The following is a 26,451-nucleotide window of genomic DNA, read 5'->3' on the forward strand; positions in this document are numbered from 1 at the left end:
TCTCTTCTCATGCTAAACCATGAATTGTTGGAATGCTACTTGGGATTCCCAAAGCTACATTTTGCCTGGGCATGATATAGTATAATAGACAGTGGTCTACTCTTTCTCTAAGGAGTGAGTGTATCCACAATTATTTTACCAGGCTCTCTTGAGAAGTCTTGGAAATTGCTTTTTGAAACGAAGGGTTGAGTCAAGGTGAATTGAGCCAAGAGGGAGAGGATTCTCATGTCAACTTGAAGATTTGTCACCTGTTCAGATGCTTTCCCTATCTGCCTCCCTTCCCTTCTCGCAGCCCTCTCCACTGTTGTCCTTACTTCTGTGTTCAGTAGAGTCTGCTCACCAGATTGGCAGGGAGAGGACCATTCCAGCTTGCGCATACCTCAAGCCCCACTTGGCAAACAGGGATTTTCCTGGTCTTTGGAAGCAAATTAGACCTAGCTAGTTTTAGGACCTTTGACCGCTGTGTGGCCTGCTCCCTCCTTTTTGATGTTTATGGGTCTATTCTGAGCACAAAGCCTAACAATCAGCCAGGTCTTTTCCCTGCAGCTTGCGGGCAGTTTGGATCTCCAGTCTTTTTCAGGATTTTCCTTTGTTGACACAAAGCCACAAGCCCACTTTGTCATTTGGGGCAAATAAGGGTAGTCCTACTGTCACCTTGATCGGCACTTTTCTGTAAACGACAAGATTACCCTTCTGGTTCCCTTTAGCTTCTTTGTCGTTGCAAATCACAGCTAGCTGCAGTGTGTAAAGTAGTACTTGGAGAGGTGGTGAGTTTGATACTTGAGAGATGACATATTTCCCTGCTCTTTCAGAGGCAGTGCCTCCTCTTCATTCCTTGTCTTCATGCGCAGACATGACTTAAGGCTGTTGATTTAGAAGAAAAGGAAGGGAAACCCTCATTCACTCAGTAGTAAATCATTTGAATACTACTGATTCAGATAAATTTGCAGTTCTGTTTGCTGCTTTCTCTTGTAGAGCTTTTGAATCTTGTTGGACCCATTGAGGGGACTGCAGGATCAATGCCTTCTTGACTAAGGGGACTTCATCTTTTTTAATTGCAGGTTCCATTACAGCTTATAGAAAGTGTTGAATGCCGAGATATATTTCAGCTTCATTTGACTTGCAAAGACTGCAAAGTTATCAGGTATGTGATGTGTTTATGCTGCTTTTTAGTGTGGAAAATATGTATTTTTAAAAGAATGGATTCATGGTTTGTAACAGAAAAACAGCTTTTGAGGGTCAGCCTTGTTAGGAATATTTTCTGAGTAGTTAGTGCCTGAAATATTTCATCTTTAGGCTACTTTCCTATTTGAAAGTGATTTTTAAATTTTTTACTTGGAAATAATTTCAGATTTACCAACAGAAGTGCAACAATTAAAATATTACAGAGAACACCAATATTAACATTTTACCCCATTTGCTTTATTGTTTGCAGGGGCTGTGTGTGTGTGTGTGTGTGTGTGTGTGTGTGTGTGTGTGTTTCTTTTTCTGAACAATTTGAAAGTAAGTTATGTAATCCTGGCTTTTCACCCTGAAATACTTTGGTGTGCTTTCCTAAGAATAGGGATATTTTCTTACATAACCATGGTATCATTATCAACTTCACAACTTCACACTCCTAATACTTTTATCCAGTCTTCTATCCATGTTCCAATTTTGTCGCTTGACCTAATAATGTCCTTTATAGCATTCCTCTTACCCCCACCTTGTTCAGGACTGGATCCATGCAAGGTCAGGTATTGCATTTAGTTGCTATGATTCTGTAGCCCTCTTTATTTTTTAAAAGATTTTATTCATCCATTTGTCAGAGAAAGAGAGCGCGCGTGCACAAGCAGGGGGGAGCAGCAGGCAGAGGGAGAAGCAGGCTCCCTGCTAAGCATGGAGCCCGATGTGGCACTTGATCCCGGACCCGGGGATCATGACCTGAGCCGAAGGCAGACACCTAACTGACAGAGCCACCCAGGTGCCTCTGTAGCCCTCTTTAATCTAAAACATTTTTCACTACCTTTCTTTGTCTTTTATGACATTCACATTTTAAAGAATATAATCTTTTATTTTAATTGAATTTTTTTCATTTTGTGTCTGTACAGTGTTACCTCACGATTAAATTGAGGTTGTGTATTCTCGGCTACAGTACTGTACGTGTGAGGTTGTGTTCTTCTCAGGGTGCTCTATTATATCTGGAGGCAAGCAGTGTCCATCTGTCGCTTATTGGTGATATTAATTTTGATCACTCTTGTTGAGGTGTCGCTTTCTGTATAATTTCTACATTTTCTCCCTTGCAACTAATAGACAGTCTGTGAGAGGCACTTTAAGACAATGAAAATATCCTACTTTTCATCGTTTCTCCATTGATTTAACATCCATTATGGTTTTTATCTGATAGAATCTTTACTATAATGATTGCAAAATGATGCCTGAAATGTGTTTTTAAATTTAGTAGCTCTAGAAGTTCTAAATTCCCTTATCTCTTTGACTAATTTTGGAGTGCCAGTACACACAGTGTGGCATACTGATGAGCCACATTGATTGGAATGAGGGAGAAGTGGCCTTCTTGGTTTTAAGGTATATAAGTTGCCTTTTAGCCATTGAGATTTGGTTTGCTTTCTAACTACAACTCATATTTAAAAAGCTTGTTTATTAATTACTCAGTTTTAAATACTGTCTGCATTTGAAAAGGTGAAGTATTTTTTGCCCTAATTGAATCTAAAGATACGTACCCAAAATTACAATTCGTAATAGAATTGTTTGGTTCTCTACATGGTCACAGCTGAAAGTTTCAGTGTAATATATCTTATTTTGGATCTGCAATTGCTGATTTATTCTAATTGCTGAGTAGAGAGATTTTGAAATTATTATCAAACTGGCCAAAAGTTGTGCTGTGATTTATTTTTGAGTTTGGCCTGATAGGTTATAACAAAACAAAAAGAACTTCTCTTAAACCTATTTCTTGACAACCTTTATAAAGCTTTGGTGGAAGATGTAGAAGGAAATCTTACTCATGAAAGAGAAGACTGCCATTTTACTTTAATAATTACCGTTAATCTCAGAAGCAATTTCACCAGCCTAAAAAATAAGTTTTCCACATGTCCATTTTTTTTTTCTTTTTGACATTTTGCACCATTGGCTAAAATTTGTTGGACCTCTTTTTATTATAAATGATGAACATGCAAATGGCCACCTCTGATGCTTTCTTGACTATAGTCACTGCACCAGGAGGTAGGCACTCTTGATATGGTTGCTTCCCTTAGGTTTGTCAACTGTCTGCTAATTACATGCATACTTGTTTGGCTTTACAAAGGTGTCAGTTCTCAACCTTTGAGCAGTGTCAAGAGTGGCTCAAGAGACTGAACAATGCAATCCGACCACCTGCAAAAATAGAAGATCTCTTCTCATTTGCATACCACGCTTGGTGCATGGAGGTCTACGCCAGTGAAAAAGAGCAACATGGAGACCTGTGCAGACCAGGTAGACCTTTCTAAGATGTGCAAATGGTGGCTTTTTTGAACTACTGTTTGAGGTACCCTTAACATGAAATGGGGCTCCTAAGCATACATGTATTCATTCAGTGTATATTTTATGGGGCACCCAGCATGTGCTCATCACTTTAAGCTTAATAGAACATCTTTCCTGCTTTTTGGGGGAAGGGAAGAACACTAGATTTGGCATCACCATCTACTGGGCCTAAAAACAACTATAGTAAGGTTTAATGGGTGTTGTAAAGAAGCCTAATGGAAGGGAGCCATGAGTATTGTATACACATTTGGGAAGACTTCACATTCAAAGTAGCTTTTGAGTAGGCTTTGAAGGTGGAATAAGGAAGGGTTCATTGATTACAGAAAGGGGGAAAATGTTAACACAAGTTTCATGAACAAAGGTCCAGAGGTATGTGAGGGTAGGGTGCAGAATAGTGGCATATCTTATTTTCAAGTCAGAGATTTCCTATCATCACCCCTTTTATTTCATAGGTGATGAAACAGAGGTCTAGAGAGGCCAGGTGACTTCCCTCAGGACAAACAGAGAAGCTGAGCCTGTGCTGGAGCCCAGGCCTCCTACCTTCCCAGGAAATCTTTGTTCCACTCTGTCTTTCTCCCTCAGAAATGGCTTGGATCAAGTTCATGTTATTTCTCCACATGTATTTGTCTGTAAACTTTATGCTGCCATAAATAGAACTTTGCTGGTCCAACATTCAATCTTTAGTATGTCCAGCCTGGAAGCAAAGTTGACTTTATAAACAGTGAAAAGTTGTGAGCCTCCTTCCATTTCAGCTTACCCTTAGGACTTTTTTCTTTAAACCTCAGTTTTTAATCCTGAATTGTCAATCTTAACCGTTCTGCCCTGTGTCATTTTAAACATTTGAGGCTAATCTAGCTTTGCTTGCATCACTTTGGTTTCCTGGCTCATTCACTGGTTGAAGTTTTTGGTTCATAATTAAAATACAAGCGTCATCTTATTTTTAAAGATGCTTTGATACATACTTTTGTTTGACCCTCATGACCTCATCAAGCAGGCAGGGTAGCCTGTGTCTCTGTTTTGGGAGCCAAAGAAGTGGAACTTAGAGGTAAAATCTGCTGCCAGGTCCCACTGCCAGTCAGTGACAGAGCTAGGACTTAACCCCAGTTTTCAGCTATTGAGAGTTGCCTGTGTGGGGTGCTGTGGATGCAGAGATGAAAAACAGGCACTGCCCTTGTGGAGCCACAAGGAAAGCCTCAGGAATCCAAGCTACCCGTGAGCTTGGTCAGACCAGTGAAACCCAGAGTCAGCCATAGGAATCCACACCATCCTTGAAAAGGGTATGAGAATGTGCTTAAACTGTGTTTGACTTCACTCCTTCATCCATTGCATCTTTTTCTTTTTCCTTCTTTATTGACATGCCATTGTATTTTGTTATTGTTGTTTATGGCTCTTTTCGTTCCCCCCCCCAAGGTAAAATTTACATACAGTAAAACACACAAATCTTAATGTATTTTTGCTGAATTTTTAGTCTTTTTCCTAGGATAATGAAGTTAGTGAGTTATATCTTGCTGCATGATGTTGGTTAGTCAGCAAGGCTTGCTTTTTCTCCTAACCTCCTTTTGTCACAACTACAGACTGAAAATTCCTCATCTGTTTAGATGACTCCTTACTCCCTTGATAAAATTAGTTTCTTTGGATTTGAGCCATCTCTTAGGATATTGCTAAGGTGTGCCAGGTCAGAACTTCACTTGACTCTCTTAATTATGGGTGGCCATGTCTTGAGCTGGGATGACTTCTGTCCCCAGATCCTTCCCTTCCTGATGATATCTGGTATTCTTTGGCCACCGGAACATACAGATGTCCACAGTGTTCTCTGTCTTTTCATTAGTTTGTGATGTATGGAGGTATTTGGGGGGTAACATACTAATTTAAGAACTAGGGAGCCTGAATTCAAACCCATACTTTATCATTTAATTAAAAAAATAATACTGGGCAAGCCATATCTTCTTTGTACTTTAGTTTCCTTTGTTCTTCAGACTGGGACATTCCTTTTCTCCCTGCCCAAGCTGATCTGGGTATCCTGAAGATCAAATCTGTTATTGCTGGAGAGTTAAGTTCAGTAAATATCTGAGTGCTTCCTATGTGCCATGCTTGTCAGAACATTTTGGAAATTATGACTATACAAGGTGATGCCATTGTAACTGATGGGTTGGAACTTTGTGTGTGAAGGTTGTATTTTGTTTCTTCCTAATATGTCACAAATCCACACTGAAGTTCACCTGCTGCCACTTACATGGAATCTTACTGTACTTCAGTGACTTGGTTTGAGTTTGTTTACATGTATGGCTTTTTCCTTTTTATATATTTTCACTGTGGAGTACAGAGGGGAAAACTTGCTCTTAATAAAAAATACCATGGTGGCATTTTTAAAGCCAGTCAACCTGGTTCTTCTGTCTCCACCCAATATTGTTGAGTGTTGGTGGTGGCTATAACATTACTCACCAAGTAGGAGCATACCAGACAACCACATTCTTATAAGTCATCTTTAGGGTGAGACAACACTTGAAATATTTCAAAGTGATGCCTTTGTATAATCTCCAACATATGAGATCATAAGCATAGACTCTGAAAGGCTGAAGTTAGTCTTTTAGCAGTTAATAAAGCCTTTTATGGATTCTTCTCTGCCTACTCTAAAAGTAGAATGTGTCAGAAAGGAGGGAAATGGGAAAATTGCATCATTACCTTGTATTTGTATAAATCTTAAGTTTCTGACTGTTGAAGCTGTCATAGTTAAGCCAGCCATATGGTGGCCAAAGCTCTGAATCTTAATCTGCTTTGGAAGAAGTCTCAATATTGCTATTGGAATTTACCTGTGAAACTTGCAAAAGTCTTGGCGAAACTCTTGACTTGACTCTTAGACCCATTTCAAATTCTAAAAAAGGAATGGACGGAAAGCTTAAAGCTTCTCTCCCATGTACTCGGTTTTCTTCTCTTCATTGTAACTGCCTTCTTGGTGATCATCCTGTACTTGAGCATTAAGCAGGGGTCCTGACAAATGATTGGGCAATTTAGTTACTAGTTTCGTAGCATCAGGCCCATCTCTCTGACCTCTCTTCTGTGAAATGCCCATTAAGCAGATCTTGTTTAACCATGAACAGCATAGGACTCTGGGTCTTAACAACTGTTGTGCAGCTGCCTGTTTAGTATAAAGTCAAAGTCCTTGTCATTAGAGTCTTACGAATTTGAACAAAGTCCAGTACGTGTACATTTAGATGACTGTACTGGGACCTTTGTTCATAGAAAAGAATGATTCCTCCTTTCATATTTGAAAATCTGGGAGGGCTGGTTCTTACCTTCTCTGACTCTGGTACAGTTCTTCTTCCTCACATCCTGGATAGAAGACTGGCTCTTCTATCCCAGACCTTTAGGCTTTGTATAATTGTGGGCTTGAATGCTCAGAATCACCCAGGGAGCTAGACTTTTGGGGGGAAAATTTTTTTAGACTGCCTCTTGACACTGGTTATGATAGAGGGTCTCATTTCTTTAAAAAGGTTTTTATTCCCACTAAAATAAGAATTGCTGGACTGTTTGCATTTGTTGTACAAGAAATACTAAACATTAAAAAAGGACACATCCTCATTTGGGGGTGGGAGGAGGGCAGACAGCAGGGTCGAAATGGAAATTCAAAGCCAAAGAAACAACCATAATATTTAAAATGGGATATTATAGTATATTTACTATTGAATCAGTGGAAACCTAAGAATTCTTAGAGGGAAATTCTTAAGGGAAATCAGCAAATAGATATGCTTGGCATTCACTCTTGTAGCTGAATAAACATAAGGGAACTTCTAACACAATTTGGCAAAAGCCAATTGAATTACTCATGTATTTAAGGTCTGTTGCTAGATTTTTCTTTTTTTTTAAGCATTGCTTTTCAAACTAAGTTGTGATCCACTTGTGGGTTGTGAAATCAAAAGTTTTAAGGAATGAAATATAAAATGAAACATGTAGGATAGAAAATATCAAAATGTATCACACGTAGTAAGGGTGGGTAGTTTTGTGAAACACTTTTAAAAATAAACATGTATTGGATTATGTATTGGATTACCTAATTCTTATTTGGGTTGTGATGGTCAGTTTCAAAGTTAGGAACTCACTGTTTTAGAGGATACAAAGGTAATTAAAACTCCTTGTTCTCAAGGAACTTGAATAACATGTTTTATGCTTGCTACACAGTATATATTTCTTTGTGTGGAGCTCAGAATTTCATGCTCCTGATGGTGGTTCTAAGCTTTTCTTTGGGCAAATTGCCAGTGATGGAGGTGGTGATTTGCCAGTGATTATTTTAAAATTAGAGGGTCCTTTTAGGGCATCTGTGTGGTTATGCTAAGATTGGAGGTACTAATGTTAAGAGTCATTAATTAAAGTACTTTTACCTTTTGCAAAGACTTTGGAGCTGTATCACAGGTGGGAAAAATCTCATTAATTACTGAACTTGGAAATTGTCATGGTTTTAGTTTTTAGATTGGGATTAAAAGTGAAGGACTCTCTAATATTCTTGATGGTCACTATTCCTTACAATTTGTAGACAGATGGCACTCCATTTCAGATAGCTTTTTTCCTATTTGGGAGCCTACATCATGTCTAAAACTTTTCCAAATGGGATTCATTCAGCTGATTATTTCTTCCTGAATCTCTGCACCTCATCTTTTTATAGCTCTCCTTCAGGAAACGTATAATACCTAGTTGAAGCTCAAGAAAAGCAGTTTAAATGGGAAGTAGTTTTATAGAATTGTCCTTCATTCAAGTAATTGCTGTTTCCTATTCTGAAGCTCCTTTCCCAGGGAGAGCAAAGCTTTATACTTTGATCACCAAAGCAGTCTAGTCTGCTTTGTGCTTTTATTTGTTATTGTAGTTTCTCCCAGCACCCACCAGCATTTATTTTACAACCTGTAACACTACATATTAGAGATACTGCTTAATGGTTTTTTGTTTGTTTTACTGCCCTAGGACTCTGTGTGTTTTCAAGGAAGAAAGTTATTTCAGATTTAATGACTTTTATGTTAGGTTCACTTTTGCATTTGTTGCTTGCTGTCTTTAGGAAGAGAAAGCCAATTTCATTAGGGCAAATGTAGGCGGGTTATACATGTTTGGATGGATATTCTTACAAATGCTTAGCACTTAGTAGTATGGTGTTTCCTGGGTACTGGCAGTTACAGTTTCATGATCTCTTATCTTCAATTCCATAATCTATAAGGCTCTGAAAATCAAAATATTTCTCTTATTTGGTGGCTTGACCTGATCTGAGTTGACATGAAGCTCTTTGCTGCTTTACTTATTCCAGTTAGTGTGAATTATCCATGTATTCACTGTAGAAATATTAATGTTTGATTAATAAACCCTGTTGAGAATGTTAATCTAATATTATATTATATACACCATCTTAAACTCCAAAAAACTCAAGTTTTGAAATCTGGCCCATAGGGTTTCTTATGAGGAGTTGTAGATTTGTATTACTATTCTTGGTGAACTTGTTGATTTTATCTTTTATGTATACTGTGAGTGTGGAAAGAGGAGAGTAGCCAGTATAGTGACAGGGACTGGGTTTTGGGACCAGACAGATTTGCTATAATAACCTCTTTCAGTTCATTTTTATCCTCTATAAAATGAACTCGGTGATAACCTCTCTGAGTTGGTAGTAGTGATTAAATGAGATAACAGTTCTTGATCAAAATTCTAAGATGTGGGAACAACCTAAGTGTTCGTCAAGAGATGAATGGATAAAGATGTGGCAGGTGTGCACGTGGGCGTGCGCACACACACAGGAATATTAGTAATAAAAAAGAAAATTTGCCATTTGTGACAATATGGAGGGACCTAGAAGTTATTATGCCAAGTGAAATAAGACAAAGCATCATATGATTTCACTTATATGTGGAATCTAAAAATGAAGAAACAAAAAAAAAATAGATACATTCATAAATACAGAGAACACGCTGGTTCTCTGGTTGCTAAAAGGGAGGGGGCAAAATGGGTGAAGGGGATTAAGAGGTACAAAGTTCCAGTAATAAATATGTCAAAGGCTATGAGGTACCGCATAGGGAATATAGTCAGTAATACTGTAATAACTTTGTATGGTGACAGATGGTACCTGCACTTACAGTGAGCATTTCATAATGTCTGTCATACACCTGAAACTAATGTAAATTGTATTAGCTGTATTTCTATTAAAAATTAATTTCCTCATTCTTTTGTGTAGTCTTACCCTGACAGGGACTTTTTAAACTAAAACTAAATGTATGTTATTTATCTAACTGAGTGGGGTAGCTATGCTTTTATTCTACCTGTTTTGCAAAATGGTATTAATTTCTTTCTTTCTGCTGCCCGTGGCCCCTAGGGGAGCACGTAACGTCAAGGTTTAAAAACGAAGTGGAGCGGATGGGTTTTGATATGAACAATGCTTGGAGGATTTCCAACATCAATGAGAAGTACAAGTAAGTTGTATGGGTGCCTGTGGACTGTGTTTCACAGCCAGTACCTTTGCAAAAACCCCAGTTCTCATGTGGCAGAACATTTGAACTTAGACATAGACATTTTTTTTCAATGGAATTTTATTTATTAAATCTAACTGCGTGGTCTTCAGGGTACTTCATGAGTCTTCTGTTCCCATTGCTGTCACTGGTGTGGAAAAATGATATTTTGTAGGATTCTGGAATCTTCCTTTCCATTCCCTCCAGACCTCTGTTCTTCCTGGTGCGTGCATTTCCTAGACAATATTGTGTTCTCATGTAGGCAGGCAGTTTCCATTGGTCTCTTCACCACTTGATGTCACATTGGAGATAGAATCCGTGATCTCACAAGCAGTGATAAAACACTTAGAAGCTAGTTTTTATGACTAATTTTACTCCAGATTCTATGAAATAGGCATAAGTACTATTCTGTTCTAACTTCATAGCTATGACCATTTAATCATTAAATATTAATGTAATCACTATTAAATATTTCCCATTTCTTGTTTCCTTAAAAAGTGTAAGTACTTTGGTGTGTGTCCGGGGGGGGGCAGTTAACTACTATGATTTTGGTGGTCCAGATTTCTATAAAACAAAAAATTGTTCAGGAGATTTAGATTAATATTTTTCTCCTCTTAAGATTTCCTCTAGCAGTTGGAGGCATTAATCATTGTTTTTTTTTTTGAACTGCCTCGAATTATGATAGCCATTTTCCTGGTCTATTTGTGGGTAGCCATCAGAGCATTTCATTTTTCATTGGAAAAACTATAGCTGATTACTGTATGCAGCTCTTAACATGGACATTGGCCAAGGAATTAAGAACCTGGGGTGTTGTGAAGAAATAGGAGCTACAGACCTGTCATACCTTGCCTATTCTCAGTCACAAGCCAAAGCAGAGAAGGGAGTTGGAGACTGGAGGCGAGGCCTCAGAGAGCCTGAGACTGCCACAGGCCCTGTTCATATATAGCCCTCCTTTCCTATGCTAGAAACTGCTTATCTACATGTAAGTAGCTAATATTTGCTAAAAAGGTGACTACTAGATAGTGTAATACTTACAGGACAAGGAATATTGGGTGAAGTCAGAAAACCGAGTTAAGCTAAACTTGTTGAAAAAAAAAATGAGTTCAAAAGCCATTTGGTTTTTCAAAATCGCTATTCAATATGGGTTTTAAAAATTAATTTTTGTCTTTGAGTCCACCATTTCTACCTCAAAACCAGTCTTCAGGACATTGAAAAGTTCTTCCTACTACAAAGAAGGAGAGCTAAATTTACTGTTAAGTTTTAAACAAGATAAAAGAAGACAAAGAACAGGACTTGTGGTTAGCATATTAACTATGCTCACAGTGTCCCAGGTCATTTTTAGGCATTTGTGGGCATTAAGTTTATGAACTACTCTTGGTCGTGGACATTCTCTTTGTTCATTGGCTTTTAAGTTCCTGATATTTAATCTTCTGGAAATTGAGAACACGATGGAGATATTTAGTGCAGAATGGTCAAAACCCCCAATTCCTAAGCTACTTGGTTTTCTGCCTCTTCCCCCAATGCATAAAGTAGGCTAGGGCTAGACGGTGGTGGTACAGGAGGGGGAGGAATTTGTGTATTTTAAGATTTGGATTAAAGGTCTTCTTGCCTTCACTGTTGAAAAGGAATATTGGGATACCCGTAGAGAGATACTGTCCTATAAGTGAAAAACCTGTCGGAAAGAACTGCTTTTTAGGGCACCAGCTTGACTAGCATGCAGTTACTGGCTTCCTCCCTAATGAAAAGAGCTTTTTTCCCCCTTGAATATAATTCTGAATTATGTTTTATAGAAATTATGACTACTAGCTTATTCACATTACTATCTTGGGTCAGTGGGGCTGTGATTATATATGCAAATGTCCTGATTTATGGTACTGCTTCTGCATACCCATGCCTGCACCTGTTAACCTATAATTAGGCTACATCAGAGAATATGTTAGTAATTCTATAAGGTCTCTGGAAACTTGAAATTGTGGGCTTTTGTCCTTCACGTTTCCCTTTGACAGAAGCCTGAAAGAGTGAGGGAGTCTGATTGAGGTGACAGACTTTCACTTCTGTAGTTGGACTGTGCACTTTGTGTAGTTAGGAAATTACTTATATGTTAGTTACTTCACGGTAACTCTCTGTTGTAACAAAGTAACTGCCTGTGGACTCCCCTTATATCACAGATGTTAAGATCACCAAATTTCCAAAAGCAGCCTAAAGTGGAACAGTCCAAGATAGTATCACACGACATATGCATAAGTAAACACCCAAGGCCACTAGTTCTGCGGAGTAGGCCAAGACTCAACTAAAGCTCCTTATTGCCTTTTAACTGGTTCTGGGGTAGCTTGATCAACATCCTTATGCTGGCTCACCTCGTGTCTCTCCCTCTTCTCCCTCCGTGTCTTCCTGTCTTCTTCCCCCACTTCCTCTTTCTCACCTTCCCCGTTAGGCTATGTGGTAGCTATCCACAGGAGCTTATAGTGCCTGCCTGGATCACCGACAAAGAACTAGAGAGTGTGGCAAGCTTCAGGTCCTGGAAGCGCATCCCTGCTGTTGTCTACAGGTAAGTAAGCCTGGCCAGGCCCAGCCAGGTCTGGCTGCTGTCCACTGCACGGGGTCTGCTGCTCTGCTACCGCTAACCTGGGAAGGAAGGGAAGGGTTCAGAGACCTTCCCAGGCAACTGTTCTTCCTTTTATAGTTAAAGTCACTCTTCCAGTGACACACCAGTACTTACCGCATCCAGAACACTTGCTGATGTTTCAAGTGATAAGAAAAATTTAATAGGAAAGTGGCTCGTCTTGTATTTTAAGATCCTTCTGACATTCTATGGGAAGATAATGTGTTACTGCATTTAGCTTCCGACGTTGGTCTTTGGATTGAGAGAGAGGAGTTCCAGAAAGTGAGAGTTGAGTCATCTGTGATTGTTTTTGTAGTTGAAACTTTGACACATGAGAGAGTTCTGTTTTGAGAGGGAGCATTTAAAGAAGAAGCCTAGGGCTTGGCTAGGTAGAAGATCTTAAAGATCAAAGGCATGAGAGCCAAGGGAGTCAAGTTCTAGAACGGGATGGTGGCGTTATGTTGAGCACAGGTTTGGGAGTTCAGGTCTTTTCACTGATACTCTTGCTAAGGCTCCTTGAGTAAATTCCCTGACCTCAGCCTGTTCCTAATTAGTAAAATGGGAATGATGGTCTTACTTTACAGGTATGCTGTGCCACTGAATGAATCTGTAAATATTGGGCTTCCCTAAGCAGTACATGGAGTAGGTTGTGTTCCTGGGGGCTGCTTTTATATATAATTCATTGAATAGCTCAGTTCTCAGTGTCTCATCTTAAAACTTGAAGAAGTCATTCCCTCTTATTTTGAAACTGTTTCAGATGTCATCTCTTTATAATATTTACATTCTCCATTTCATTTTTCCAGTTTGCAGACTTTTTGGGCTTTCCTTGAATTTGGGCCCAGCCAGTGGGGCTTACAGACTTTAATGCCAGGAAGCATTCCGTTGAAATATTGAGGTCATAGGAAGGGATTTATCTCCTTGTGGAATTTCCACTGAGGTAACCAGCTTGTCATTTAGTCCACTGATGGCAAATTCTGATGGTCGTCCTGAATAGGGAGAGATGAAAAAGTATTTGTTTCTGGCCCAGTGGAATCCATTAAGTTTTCAATCTCAATTTTCATCACTGTTGTTTTCAGACACCCTAGAAAAGTAGGTCACCAAATTTACCTATCACTCAAGTGACAAGGATGACACAGGAATTAGAGAGCAGGGAAAGCTGAAAGGATTTGCATCTTATCAGTGATCGGCCCAGCTCAAATAGGGGAAGCAGCCCGGGCTGCTCTGTGACCAGCAGCTGTGTTAGATCAGCAGCCCTGGAATTTGTAGGGTTTGCTGACTTGGAGCATCAGGGGGAAGGACTGTCATTTTCAAAGTACAGGGCTTTAGGTGAATTCTCCTCGTTGGTAGAGAACTCTGTAAGTGCAAGTTAAAGAAAACTTCTTAGAATAAACAGGGGAAACCTTTTTTCCCTTCTAAAATTTATTCTACAGGGCATGAGCCATGGGTTTTTTTTTTCCCAGCCCTTTCTAGAGACTATAGTATATATACAAATGAAATTTACTTCCAATTTCTCTGAGAAAACCTCTCAAAATTCTTGGTATTAAAAAAAAAAAAAACTTGGTATAGCCCACATAAAATCAGACTTCTAGGAACTAGCCTCTGTTTTGGAACATGTGTCTTGTATCTCTGAGCTTCAAACTGGGTTGTTAAATTGTTGGGGAGCTTTGTAAGCGATATATAGAAGAATGTTTTGGGGATACTCTGCCACTCTCTGCTTTGCCAGCCCAGGTGGCAAGATGCTTCTGAATCCAGCATGAATTTATTTGTCTGTAGACTGCAGTGTTGATTCCTGAAGTTGTTAGCAGCAGTTACTTGACAGCACCATGCTGAACCAGTGCCTGATTAGTGTTTTTTTCCCCCACTGTGATGAGAGAGTGTTTAATTGGGTTTATCACTGAAGACAGAGATTGCTCTAACACAGCAACATGGTGCAAAGGGCATCCATCTGTAGTGCAATTCACAGCTCCCCCCTTTGTGCATTGAGTGGTTATTAGAAGTTTCTAGTCCTTTAGTGAGCTTGCCTAATACTAACTTAGGGATAGTTTAAATATTTATGTATTTCTATATGAAATTGAAGCATTCAGTGTTAAGTAGGGCATCTTAATTTTTATACTTTTTCCTGGTTTGTTTGTTTGTTAATATGGTAGAAATGCTCTTTAGTGATTTATTGTATTGTTTTAGTTCTTGATCATGCAGTCAAAAGCATTTTGGAAGACTGCAGAAAACTGCTTATTCCAACAGCTCAGTTGCAGTCTGGCTGTTAAAATGCATGACCCTTTAAACCCAAGATCCAAGCCGAAGAGTGCCATCTTCTGTTCCTCTTGGGCACTGCTGGGAGCATTGCAGAGAAAGAGGATGCTCAGGAAAGGCCCTGCCAGCCTCTTTTATGAAGGTTTGGCATTGGTCAGCTCTGTTGTTTCCCCAGTGCCTATTATATATGCTAGTAGGCATTTTAGGAATTAGGTTTTATTTCCCGTTGGGCTCCATTCAGCAGGTGAGCCAGTTGAGCATATTGGCAAGTGTTTTCTGTTACTTGTCTCTCTATTCTGAAGGATTTAAAAACTACAAGCAAACTGATGGTTCCAGTGGAATATGGTTCTTGCTGAATTTCATTGATAGCTGGTGATTAGAAACAAAAATTGTTCTCACGTTGTTCCTTAAAGGTGACAAATAGATTCAATAGTATGTTTTATTTAAATCTATCTCCTACATATGTGTTATATGTGTGTATGAATGTATCTATTTAGATTTTTAAGAAGATTTTATTAATTTGAGAGAGGCATGTGAGGTGGTGGAAGAGCAGAGGGAGAGGGATAAGCAGACTCTGTGCTGAGCTCGGAGCCTGACGTAGGGCTCCATCTTAGGACCCCAAGATCATGACCTGAGCCAAAACCAAGAGATGAACGCTTAACCGACTGAGTCACCCACCTGCCCCTGTATTTAGATTTTAATGGGAGGTAAGACATGGACACTTCCTCTCTGGGAGATAGAATTGGGGGGCATTTAAATTTTTTGCTTACTACTTATTCTGTTTCATAATGAACTGATTCCTCTTTATAACTTTTTAAAAACTACTTCATGATTGTCACAGTTCACCCCTTTAATGTGTACAGTTCGGTGATTTTTTTAAAATACATTTACAGAGTTGTACAACCATCACTACAGTCAATTTTAGTACATTTTCACCACCTCAGAAAGAAACCCCAGACCCATTAGTAGTCAGTCCCTATCCCCTTCCCAGTCCCCGTAGCCCCAGGTCACTAGTAATCTCCTTTGTTTCTACAGGTTTGCCTATTCTGGAACACTTCTAATAAATGGAATCATACAATATGTGGCCTTTTGTGACTGGCTTCTTTCACTTAGCATAACATACTCCAGGTTCATCCATGTTGTAGCATTTATTGGAACTTTATACCTTTTGATTGCCAAATACTTTTATAGCTTTTTAATTGTTAAAATTGCCTAATAAATTCCTAAGTAGGAAAAGACTGGATATTTATTTATTTATTTATTTTAAAAGATTTTATTTATTTGACACAGCACAAGCAGGGGGAGCTGCAGAGGGAGAGGGATAAGCTGACTCCCTGCTGAGCAGGGAGCCTGATGTGGGGCTCGATCCCAGACCTGAGCCAAAGACAGATGCTTAACCAACTGAGCCACCCAGGCGCCCCAAGAGACTGGGTTTTAGTATCATCTTAAAGTAGACTTTTGAGTAAGATTTCTGGTCTTAATTTTTTAAAAAAGGATCTATCAAAAAATAAAGGATCAGAGTATGGCTTATTGAGGTTTATGCTGTTCCTTCTAAGAGCTTAAGGAAAGGTAGCTGGTGCATTGAGCTATCTGCCTATAATAGCAATTTGTGAGTCATGAAATCTCAGGAGATTTTGTAGAGTAGTCCACTGTGGGCCAGGTATTTGTAGATTAGTTTTTTACCTGATTTTTCAAAAGTAAATTTTAAAGACTCTTAAACATTTACCTTATGAATATAAATTTGTTTTTTCTAAGAGCACACATTTATCATTTTGTTGGTAACTTTACAAAGGTCTCTAAGATGATAAGATTTTTGAGAAAGATCCAGATAGGTTTTGTTGTTTATTCTTGTTGTTCTAGATGATTTCTGCCCTGAGAGGACTTGAAGCTAACCCATCACTTACCTGTATTCATGCTCTTCATTAAGGCATTTAAAATCCACTACCTTACTTTTGTGTGATCACAGAGCACTGGAATGGGGCCACTGAGATGGAAACGATTGTTGTGTCTTGTTCCTTGCACAGGCACCAGACTAATGGAGCCGTCATTGCCCGCTGTGGACAGCCGGAGGTTAGCTGGTGGGGCTGGCGAAATGCTGATGATGAGCACCTGGTGCAGTCAGTAGCCAAAGCTTGTGCCTCTGACTCCCGATCAAGTGGCAGCAAGCTGTCGACTAGGAACAGTTCTCGAGACTTTCCCAATGCAGGAGACCTTTCTGATGTGGAGTTTGGTAAGATGCTCCCTGGATCCAATGGCAGCAATTTTTAGAGTATCTGTGAGAACTTTTTCTTGAATGGCCTTTTCCTTGTAAGACCTATAATTTGTTCCATAGGAGAGAGAGGGTGAAGCTTTAGTTGATGGGATTATTTGAGGAGTCATAGGTCTTGACAAAGAACCAGAAGACTTTCAGACTTGGCTTAAGAGGGCTAGTGTTGTTGGTTGTCTTTCTAGTCATTGTGACAAGAATAGGGTATATATATGATAGGGGACCTGGAATTTCTCCAGACCATGGCAGGAGACACCAGACTTCATTAAAAGACTATACATGTAGACATGAGATAAAGGAGATTGTAGGCAAAACAGAAGATAAAGAGAGAAGTCCTATGTATCAAGGGTTCTGGTTAGGTGGGTTTCACTAATTGAGGTTTTTGTTTGCTTGTTTCTTGGTATTGCAGTAGGTGTTTTGGGTTCTTATTTTGCACAATTCTGGGAGATGGGTTCATTTAGTTTTTCATCCCCACTCCTGATGTTCCTAGATTCTTCTCTGTCAAATGCTTCAGGAGCAGACAGTTTAACCATCCAACCGCAGAAGCTTTTGATCTTGGATGCACGTTCCTATGCAGCAGCTGTGGCAAACCGAGCCAAAGGAGGAGGCTGTGAATGCCCAGGTGAGGTGTATGGTGCTTTGTACCCTAACATTGTTCTTGTGAGTCCAGCCATGTCCAACTGGGTCTTAGTTCTCAATTTGAAATGAATGGCAAACCATGTTCCTCAGCCTATCTTGCGAGAGCCAGAGCTGTTTGGATTCTTTTTTTTTTTTTTTTTTTTTAAAGATTTTATTTATTTGACAGAGAGAGACATAGCAAGAGCAGGAACACAAGCAGGGGGAGTAGGAGAGGGAGAAGCAGGCTTCCCGCGGAGCAGGGAGCCCGATGTGGGACTCGATCCCAGGACCCTGGGACCATGACTTGAGCCGAAGGCAGACGCTTAACGACTGAGCCACCCAGGCGCCCAGCTGTTTGGATTCTTAACACTAGTTTCTTTACAGGGAAGAAATGGAGGAGGAGGTGCAGTGAAACCAAATAATCTTCCTTCCTAACCTTTAGGTGATAAAGAAAGTAAATCCTCTCTCTAATAAGGCCTATTCATGTTTGGAAGCTGCTTCTTTAGTGGCTCAATTTCTCAGCCTTCTAAAAGATTTTGTTGCCTTTGACAGTGGGTTTACTCATCACTGACCTCACAGAAAACTTCCCACATGGCTTCTACTTAGAAAACCTGGGGTGGAAATTGAAGCAGTAAATACAGAACTCTAGCAACGCACCTCTGTCCTGACCTATAGCACCCCCACTATTTGATTGCTGACTTTCTCCAAGGAGGGACCCGTTCGGTGCCAGTTGTGTGCTGATAGAGCAGGTAGAGGCTCCAAGCTCTTTATTCGGATGTGATCTCAACTGGAAGGTAAAAGCAGTTGTGTGAAGGTGAAATGTGAATGCATAAAATGCATTGTTCTGCCAGGTTCTTTTCAAAGAGATTCCAGAGCTGCAAGTTAGATATGGCCTAGGAAGTCAACCTTGGGTAAGATGGAAGGCTTTAGATCTTTTCCTTAAAAAAAGAAGAGCTTCTGTTTTATGTTCATATCTTCACAAATCTAACTTTCCTTTTTGCAAAAACAGCTAAAATTCAAACACTTTTTCCTTTCATAAAAGGACTAGACTAATAGGCATCAAAACATTGCAATTTCATTAGTCAGCAACTATAATGGATTTGCTTTATAGCCTGTTTAATGCTTTTAAATTTGGCCATGTGGGCTTTAAATTCAACATATTTTTGTTCTCTTTATTGTTAATCTCTGCAGAGTATTACCCAAACTGTGAAGTCGTGTTTATGGGGATGGCAAATATTCATTCAATTCGGAGGAGTTTTCAGTCTCTGCGGTTGCTGTGCACACAGATGCCAGATCCGGGAAAGTAAGACCTTGGCCTTAGCTTTAATTTTGCATTGCCCCCCCCCAGCCCCCTTTTTTAAATGAGTTTGGAGGTGTACACTTCAGTTTTACTTTTAGTCCCTGTGGGCCTTCTCCTTTCTGTGTTAGCACAGTAGCACAAAGGAGATGCTGGGAGAAAAATCTAGCCCTTTGAAAGGTTTAAAGATGTGGAGCACAAAACAGATCTCAGTCCTCAGAAGCCCTGCCTTCTTGTTTTTCCTGGGACTTCTTCTCTTCTACATTGTTTTTGGCTCATTTTTAATTCTTTCGTTTTTGATGTCCTGTAGGTGACACTTAATCTGCTGTGAACTGGGTGGGACATTTTACTTGAAAGTCAAAATTTATTCATCGTGTTGTAAAAAAGGGTTAAACTTTCTTTAAACTTGCCATTCAGTGAATTCCTTTTACATTTGCTTCTGATTCCTAAACTACCCCCTCTTATTTATTAAGAACATTACCACATTTTTGTTATTAAAAATGAATGGCTGGCATTTGTAGTGAGATAGGTGAAGTAACACTCCTTCCCCCTAAGGGAACTGGTTGAATACAAGATAAATTTAGCAGGAATGGTCTGTAAAACAAATACGGACAGATAAATATTTAAAAGCCCCTGTTTTACTCTTTCAGGAAGCCAGAAATGGAGCCAGAGAAGACAGAATTTTCTCTTTTCTGGTGTTTGTGCTGGAGCCCATAGCTCTTTCCCTGGGTTCTAGTCAGTAGATCTGATCACATCAAGTTTTGCAGAATTCCTTGATTTATTCAATCAGATGGCTGCCTGAATCACTTGTACTAACTCCTGGTAGTAAGTGATTAGATTCATCACAGTTGGAATCAGCCCAGAGGGTGAAGCAGTTGTCTTTGGGGAAAAAGCCTGACCAAAGAATGAGCTTGCTGCTCTGCTTTGGGGATTAGCAACTTGTATCTGCTACGCATTTACAGAAACCAGCCAGTAGTGCTCTCTTCCCCAGAGGTGGGGCATAGAAGGAGCCTGACTAAGGTCTCAGAAGATCTGCTACTAATTGTGTGACTTTGGCCAAGTGGCTTAATTACTATGGGTATCAGTTTTCCTATTTATAAAATGATGAAAGGGACAGAATCAGTACTACCTGATCACAAATATCTTCCATATATTAAAATTCTTTCTTAAAAAGCTCTTTTTTAAATCCAGAATCAGAAAGATGTAATTGGCCCTCACCTGGTCCACATGAATGTCTGGGGATTTTATTAAGGAAAAAGGTAATGCTTTGCCTCTATTTGGCAGCAAATCATAAGGCAGTACTGAAGCCTTCCTTGTGAGTCAAAGGAAGCCCTGGTAGTGATGATATCAGCTATAATCAAGCCTCTCAACACTTGCTTGAGGCTGTGGAACCACAGATCCGATCACATTTTGGAGAAATCAGAGCTTTCGGGGGTGGGCATGTAGAGAGTGGAATCCATGACAGGGCACAAGAAACAAAATGTCAACACAGTTAAAAAAACAAGCATGATCAGCTTGTGATTACTTCAAGGGGTAATTCTTGGATCTGATACTTCCTAAAGGTCTTTTTGAAAAAAGGTTCTTCTAGATCCCTGCTGAATTCAGTCTGTGTTAAGTCCAGTAACACCATGTAGCGATTGGTATACTAATTTATTTGAGTCTTCAGTCATTAGCTTGGGCTCACTCAGTTTTAGTCCATAGAAATTCAAGACTTTAGTGGTAGGTGTTAGGGTGTGTGGAGCAGGTGCTGTTGTCTGCACTGTTCTTGTTTGTGGCATCTGGCTTACATCTCCTTATGGCATGTTTGTGTGAATTTTCTATATTTTTTTTTTAGAACTTGTAGGGCGTCGTTGCTGATCATTAAATATAAGTACCTTCTGTTTTACAATGTCGTAAGTGGCTTCATTTCCTTAAGAAGACTCCAGAAAGAACTGCTTATACTGGATATATAACTACCATGGACTGAAAAATACTAGATATTCTCAGAAACTAGCCATAAGATTTTTGGAACAAAAATTCTATTAATTACTGTCCTATTTCTAAAGCTGTCTTCTATTGCATAATAGGTCTGAAAGCCTCATCTTTGTACATGCTTTATAAAGACAGAGATTTGTTTGTTTTGGCAGTTTTATTTGGAGGGAAAGATCTTTGGGAATTGCTTTTTAATTTCACGGGTATTTGGCATGATGCAGTAAATCATAAAAATCAGCATTTCCTTATCCCCTTCTGTTTTTATTTTTATAGTTGGCTCTCAGCCCTTGAAAGCACAAAATGGCTCCATCACCTGTCTGTGCTTCTGAAGTCGGCACTTCTGGTAGTGCACGCTGTGGATCGTGATCAGCGGCCGGTACTAGCGCACTGCTCAGATGGCTGGGATCGCACTCCCCAGATTGTGGCATTGGCTAAGCTCTTGCTGGATCCATATTACCGAACCATAGAGGTGAGTGCATCCAAAGAGTAGGATTTGGTACGTCAGTATGAGTGGGGAAACCTTGGAGGGTTTTATGATCAGTTTTGGTCTTGGTGGTTAGACCTAAGGAAAGTGAAATTTGTTTTAAAAACCCTTGCTCCTTTACTTTGAGCTAAATTGTGGTGGTGCCTCCCGTAGTTCTTGTGCCATTTAAAATGGAGCAGAATGTGTATAACAAGGTATTGAGAAATACAGACATGTTTTCCTTTGCAGTCTATCTACTTGGAAAAGTTTTGGCTACTCCAGGAAAATAGGGCTACTATAGAAGGATCTTGGCATGCTCATTATGATAATGGGTCGGGATATCACAATAGTGTTCTGTGGAGAAAGAGCTCTGCTCTGAAAGAACCACATGTTGGGTTAAAGATGTAAGAAAAGCCATAAAGGTGCCCTAAAATACATGTAAATCTAGGGGTAGGGAAAGCTATTAGAATTAAGACTTTGTAAGTATAACACAAAATACAGAAATAAAATAAAAATAAAAATAATTAAAAGTAAAAAAAATTTAGAAAAAATGTGGCTTTTATACTGTACAGTGAATGAAAGTATGGATTCAGGAAAGGCTTAGATAAATGCTTAGTACCCTTTTGATGATTATGGAATGGAGTTGAGGGAAGTAGGAAATTGCCCTGAGCTCCATTCCATGGAACCCTTGGCTATGGGGCTGGGTCAGGGCCTCCTGTTGGGCTTACTGGGAGTTTGCTAAAAGGGATTATTGCTGTTAGTCCTGACAGGCTTAGGGCTGTCATAGTCTCCAAGTACGAATGGTCTCTCCTGGGTGTTTCCCTGCAGGGTTTCCAGGTCCTCGTGGAGATGGAGTGGTTGGATTTTGGCCACAAGTTTGCTGACCGGTGTGGTCATGGGGAGAACTCCGATGATCTGAACGAGCGCTGCCCAGTGTTTCTGCAGTGGCTTGACTGTGTTCATCAGCTTCAGAGGCAATTTCCTTGCTCTTTTGAGTTCAATGAAGCATTCCTTGTGAGTTTGGGCTTATAATTCTTCATTTTGGGGACCTTCTAAAATTATGGGGGTATTAACGCAAATGGTAGCGGGCTAGTTTTCACATGAAACTATGGATTCTTTTTAGAATTTAATAAGGAGCCATTCTATGTCCCAGTTTTAATTAAAAACACTGAGAAGTGTGTGTTTATTCAGTGAATGTAGGTATGTTAGGTTTGCATAAAGTCTTTGTTTTAAACTTAGTTTTTTACTTATTTTTTTAAGATTTTATTTATTTGACAGACACAGTGAGAGAGGAAACACAAGCAGAGGGAGCGGGAGAGGGAGAAGCAGGCTTCCTGCTGAGCAGGGAGCCCAATGCGGGGCCCGATCCCAGGATTCTGAGATCATGACCTGAGCCGAAGGCAGATGCTTAACAACTGAGCCACCCAGGCACCCCAAAAAGTTTTTTTTTTAATTGAGGTATAATTGACAATATAACATTAGTTTCAGGTATACAACATAATAATTCTACTATTTGTGTATATTGTGAAATAATCACAATAAGTAATTAATGTCCATTGCCACACAAATTTTTTTTTTCTTGTGAGAACTTTTAAGACCTACTCTTTTAGCAACTTTCAGATATGCAGTAGAGTATTATTAACTATATTCACCATCCTGTACTTGACATCTCCAGGACTTACTTATTTTATAGCTGGAGGTTTGTATCTTTGACTGTCCTCATTTTACTCTTTTGCACTGTTTCATCACACCTTTCTTGAAACCCTTTCTTCATTTGACTGCCAGCACAAACTCTGCCTTCCTTCTTCTCTGCCTCACCGGCTGGTCTTTTTTGTCTCCTGTGCTGCTGCTTAATACCTTCCCAGTGCTGAAGTTGGAATGCTCCAGGACTCAGCCTCCAATGTGCTTCTGTATCTTACTGCCTCTCTGGGGATTTCATCTAGTCCAATGGCTCTGATTGCTATCCATGATTCTCACATTTATAATTCCGTCTTCAGCTCAGATCTCTCCACTTAACTCCAGACTCATACCCAACTGTGACTGCTCAGTATCTCCACGTGGATGTCCTAATGGTATTTCACACTTAACTTGTTCAAAACTTGGTTCTTGATGTCCACATCTCCCCACCCCAAAATATGATCTTCCAGAAGTCATCAGCCTCACCAGGTGGCAACTCAGTCCTTCCATTTATTTAGGGCAGAAACTTATATGGCCTGCCCAACTCTCATCCTCCCCCTTTCACACTCCACGTTCAGTCTGTCAGCAGATTCTGCAGCTTTGCTTCCAAAATCTATCTAAAACCTGATTACTTCCTGTTGTCTCCACTGTTCCCACACTGGTCCAAGGTACCACCACCATCTCCTGCCCCAAGAGCAACCCAGCAACTAGAGGGATCTTTTTTTTTTAAAGATTTATCCATTCATTTTAGAGAGAGAAAGCACACAAGCGGGGGGGGGGGGGGGGGAGCGAGGGAGAGAATCTCAAGCAGACTCCCTGCTGAGCACAGAGCCTGATGTGGGGCTTGATCTCACCATCTGAGACCATGACCTGAGCCAAAATCAAGAGCCAGCCGCTTAACCGACTGAGCCACCCAGGCGCCCCTAGCGGGATCCTTCTAAAACATGATTGAGACCGTATCATTCCCCTGCTTAAGAACCTCCAATGACTTTCCATTTCACACAGAGTAAAAGTCAGTCCTTAAAATGGCCTGCAGAGCTGTCCTAGAGGTTACCTGTCTAGATTCATTTTCTACCATTGCTCTCTTTGTGCAATGTTCTTCAGTTACACTGGCCTCCTTCTGTTTCTTGGAAATCGCAAGCATGCGCTCACCTCAAGACCACTGTGCTGGCTGTTGCCTCTGCCTGGAGCATTCCCCCCTCAGATACCTTCTTAACTTGCTCTCTCACTTTTCTCCTGCTGTCCTGCTTGTGCCCTGTCCGCTCACCCTGCCTTATTGTGGTCCACAGCAGTGGTCACCCCTCCCCCACAACTAGAGCCAGCTCCATCAGGGCAGGAGAGTTGTCCGAGAGTTGTTTCCTATTCAGGACCCATAGAAATGTCTGGGGTATGTCAGATGCTCAGGAATGATTCGTTGAGTGAAAAGTTATTTAGAAGTGTGCTCTCAGTTCAGACTTGCATTGCACACTGACCTGCTCTTGTACCCGGGTGATAATGATCTGTCGCTCTGGAGTGTGGCTGTTAACTTAGGACTTGCCATACTAGTTGCCAGGGAGGCCAAGAGGAATGGGGTGCCTGCAATCTGTCTTTGCTCTTTTGACTCAGGAATGTTAGTGGTTGGGGTTGGCGCTCTGGGGTTGGTGTTGTGAGGAGGCAGCTCTTCTGTGGCTTACTTGGTTCCCTCATCCTTATGGAGTGTGAATCCTGAGGTGCTCTCAGGGATGTTGGGGAAGCGTGGGGCTCAGCGGGGCTACCCTTCCCCCGGAGAACATACACGCTATGGCTGGCTTTTGGACTCCCACAGGTGAAACTGGTGCAACATACCTATTCCTGCCTGTTTGGAACATTCCTGTGCAACAACGCTAAGGAGAGAGGGGACAAGCACACTCAGGAACGGACGTGTTCTGTGTGGTCGCTACTTCGGGCAGGCAACAAGGCGTTCAAAAACCTCCTGTACTCATCTCAGTCAGAAGCCGTATGTATCCTTCAGCCTCTCCTCTCCGACCAGCAGAAGGAATTTGGGGCTGGAGACCTATGGGCGCCGTTTTCGGTAGTGACTGTTTTCTCAAAAGCATCTCTCTTGTCTCTGGGTGGGTGGGTTCCCTTTTTTCCCCATCTGTCCTAAGGAAGGCTTGTTTCCTAGTACTGCTCTGATCTGCTAACCACTTCTTGCTCAGGGTGGTTTGATTTAATACACATTTCTATTTTGCACTCCAGACACGAATCTTTTCTGGCACCTCTGTCAGAGCATAACTCACTCTCGGCATGTTCTAACAAGTGGAAGGGGAACCTAAGTCGTCCCCTGGGTGTCCCTGCAAGCCCCCGGCACCCTTCCAGTGTCCTCAGGTGATGATACGCACTGCAGCTCCTGTCTCAGAGAGGAGAAGAGTGTGTGTGACGTTAGCATGTGTGTCGGTGTGATTTTCTGCCCCCGTGGAGAACTGGCAGGCCCTTTTAAGACTTTTTTCTTCAAAGGGACACCTGCTATTAAGCAGAGGAAAGGAGGCACGCACATCTGTGTTGATACCTGGTAACGTTCCTTTTGTCAGAATGCATCTCAAATTCTAAAGTCAAAAGGAAGTTAATCAGAGGTTATATTGCTTCACTGGACTATTAATATGCTTCTCACTACATTTAAGTAGTCAGAGGAAAGATTTACACTAACTGCTTCTCTCTTTGCTTCACTGCTGGGGAAGTCATAATATAAGAAGAAAATTCCCTTCTTTTCACATGATTAATTTAAATGATCCTATAAAACAGGTTTGACAGTGTCTTCTGAAGCCACGTTTTTGTACCAGGAAACACAATCACCATCTAGTGGAATGACTCACCTTCGTATGAAGTAAAAGCAACAAATTAAGCTGATACGAAAGTCAGTCATTCAATAAAGGGGACCTAAGAAGTAATTAATGAGAAATAGATTTAAAAAAAGAAATCCTTTAGATTTTCACGCCCACAAGAGGCTCTCAGGTGAGAAATGTAGCTGGTGCAGACCTGTTGGGTGTTTCACCTTGGTGACTGTTTTCGACCCTCATTTCTTGTTGGGACTTGTTTAAACCTGTATCCCCACTGCTCTCTCAGGTGCTGTACCCTGTGTGTCACGTGCGTAACCTGATGCTTTGGAGTGCAGTGTACCTGCCCTGCCCATCCCCGTCCACCCCCGTGGACGACAGCTGTGCACCATATCCGGCCCCTGGCACCAGCCCTGATGATCCGCCCCTGAGCCGGTGAGCCCAGGGTTGATGCTGAGGCCTCAAGTCCTGTATGGGTGTACTTCTGTGTTGGGGCACATCCAGGCATGGTTAGAGATCATGACGTTGT

General features: G+C 40.6%; 1 protein-coding gene and 1 long non-coding RNA gene across 17 annotated transcripts in view; one reads left to right on the forward strand and one right to left on the reverse strand.

Annotated features, from left to right (window-relative positions):
- MTMR3 (myotubularin related protein 3) overlaps window positions 1-26,451 on the forward strand; it is a 136,133-nt gene that overhangs the window by 100,619 nt on the left and 9,063 nt on the right. For 12 of the 15 annotated variants that reach the window (XM_027575161.2, XM_027575160.2, XM_027575165.1 and 9 more), the window contains 11 exons: window positions 1,062-1,144; window positions 3,302-3,468; window positions 9,854-9,950; window positions 12,421-12,534; window positions 16,863-17,068; window positions 17,595-17,726; window positions 18,914-19,025; window positions 21,264-21,459; window positions 22,282-22,467; window positions 24,935-25,105; window positions 26,212-26,357. In XM_027575161.2, coding sequence (XP_027430962.2) covers window positions 1,062-1,144; window positions 3,302-3,468; window positions 9,854-9,950; window positions 12,421-12,534; window positions 16,863-17,068; window positions 17,595-17,726; window positions 18,914-19,025; window positions 21,264-21,459; window positions 22,282-22,467; window positions 24,935-25,105; window positions 26,212-26,357 — 1,610 coding nt within the window. Of the gene's footprint in view, window positions 1-1,061; window positions 1,145-3,301; window positions 3,469-4,002; window positions 4,794-9,853; window positions 9,951-12,420; window positions 12,535-16,862; window positions 17,069-17,594; window positions 17,727-18,913; window positions 19,026-21,263; window positions 21,460-22,281; window positions 22,468-24,934; window positions 25,106-26,211; window positions 26,358-26,451 lie in introns of those variants that run through there. The other 3 variants (XM_027575169.2, XM_027575172.2, XM_027575175.2) reach the window with 3 other exon arrangements.
- LOC113912248 overlaps window positions 10,091-26,451 on the reverse strand; it is a 61,784-nt gene continuing 45,423 nt past the window's right edge. For both annotated transcript variants that reach the window (XR_003516757.1, XR_003516756.1), the window contains exons 3-4: window positions 12,706-13,574; window positions 10,091-10,309 (exon numbers count right to left, since the gene is read on the reverse strand). This is a non-coding gene — a long non-coding RNA (uncharacterized LOC113912248). The remainder of the gene's footprint in view (window positions 10,310-12,705; window positions 13,575-26,451) is intronic.

Source organism: Zalophus californianus, chromosome 14 (assembly GCF_009762305.2).
Source record: "Zalophus californianus isolate mZalCal1 chromosome 14, mZalCal1.pri.v2, whole genome shotgun sequence".
NCBI classification, from domain to species: Eukaryota; Metazoa; Chordata; class Mammalia; order Carnivora; family Otariidae; genus Zalophus; species Zalophus californianus.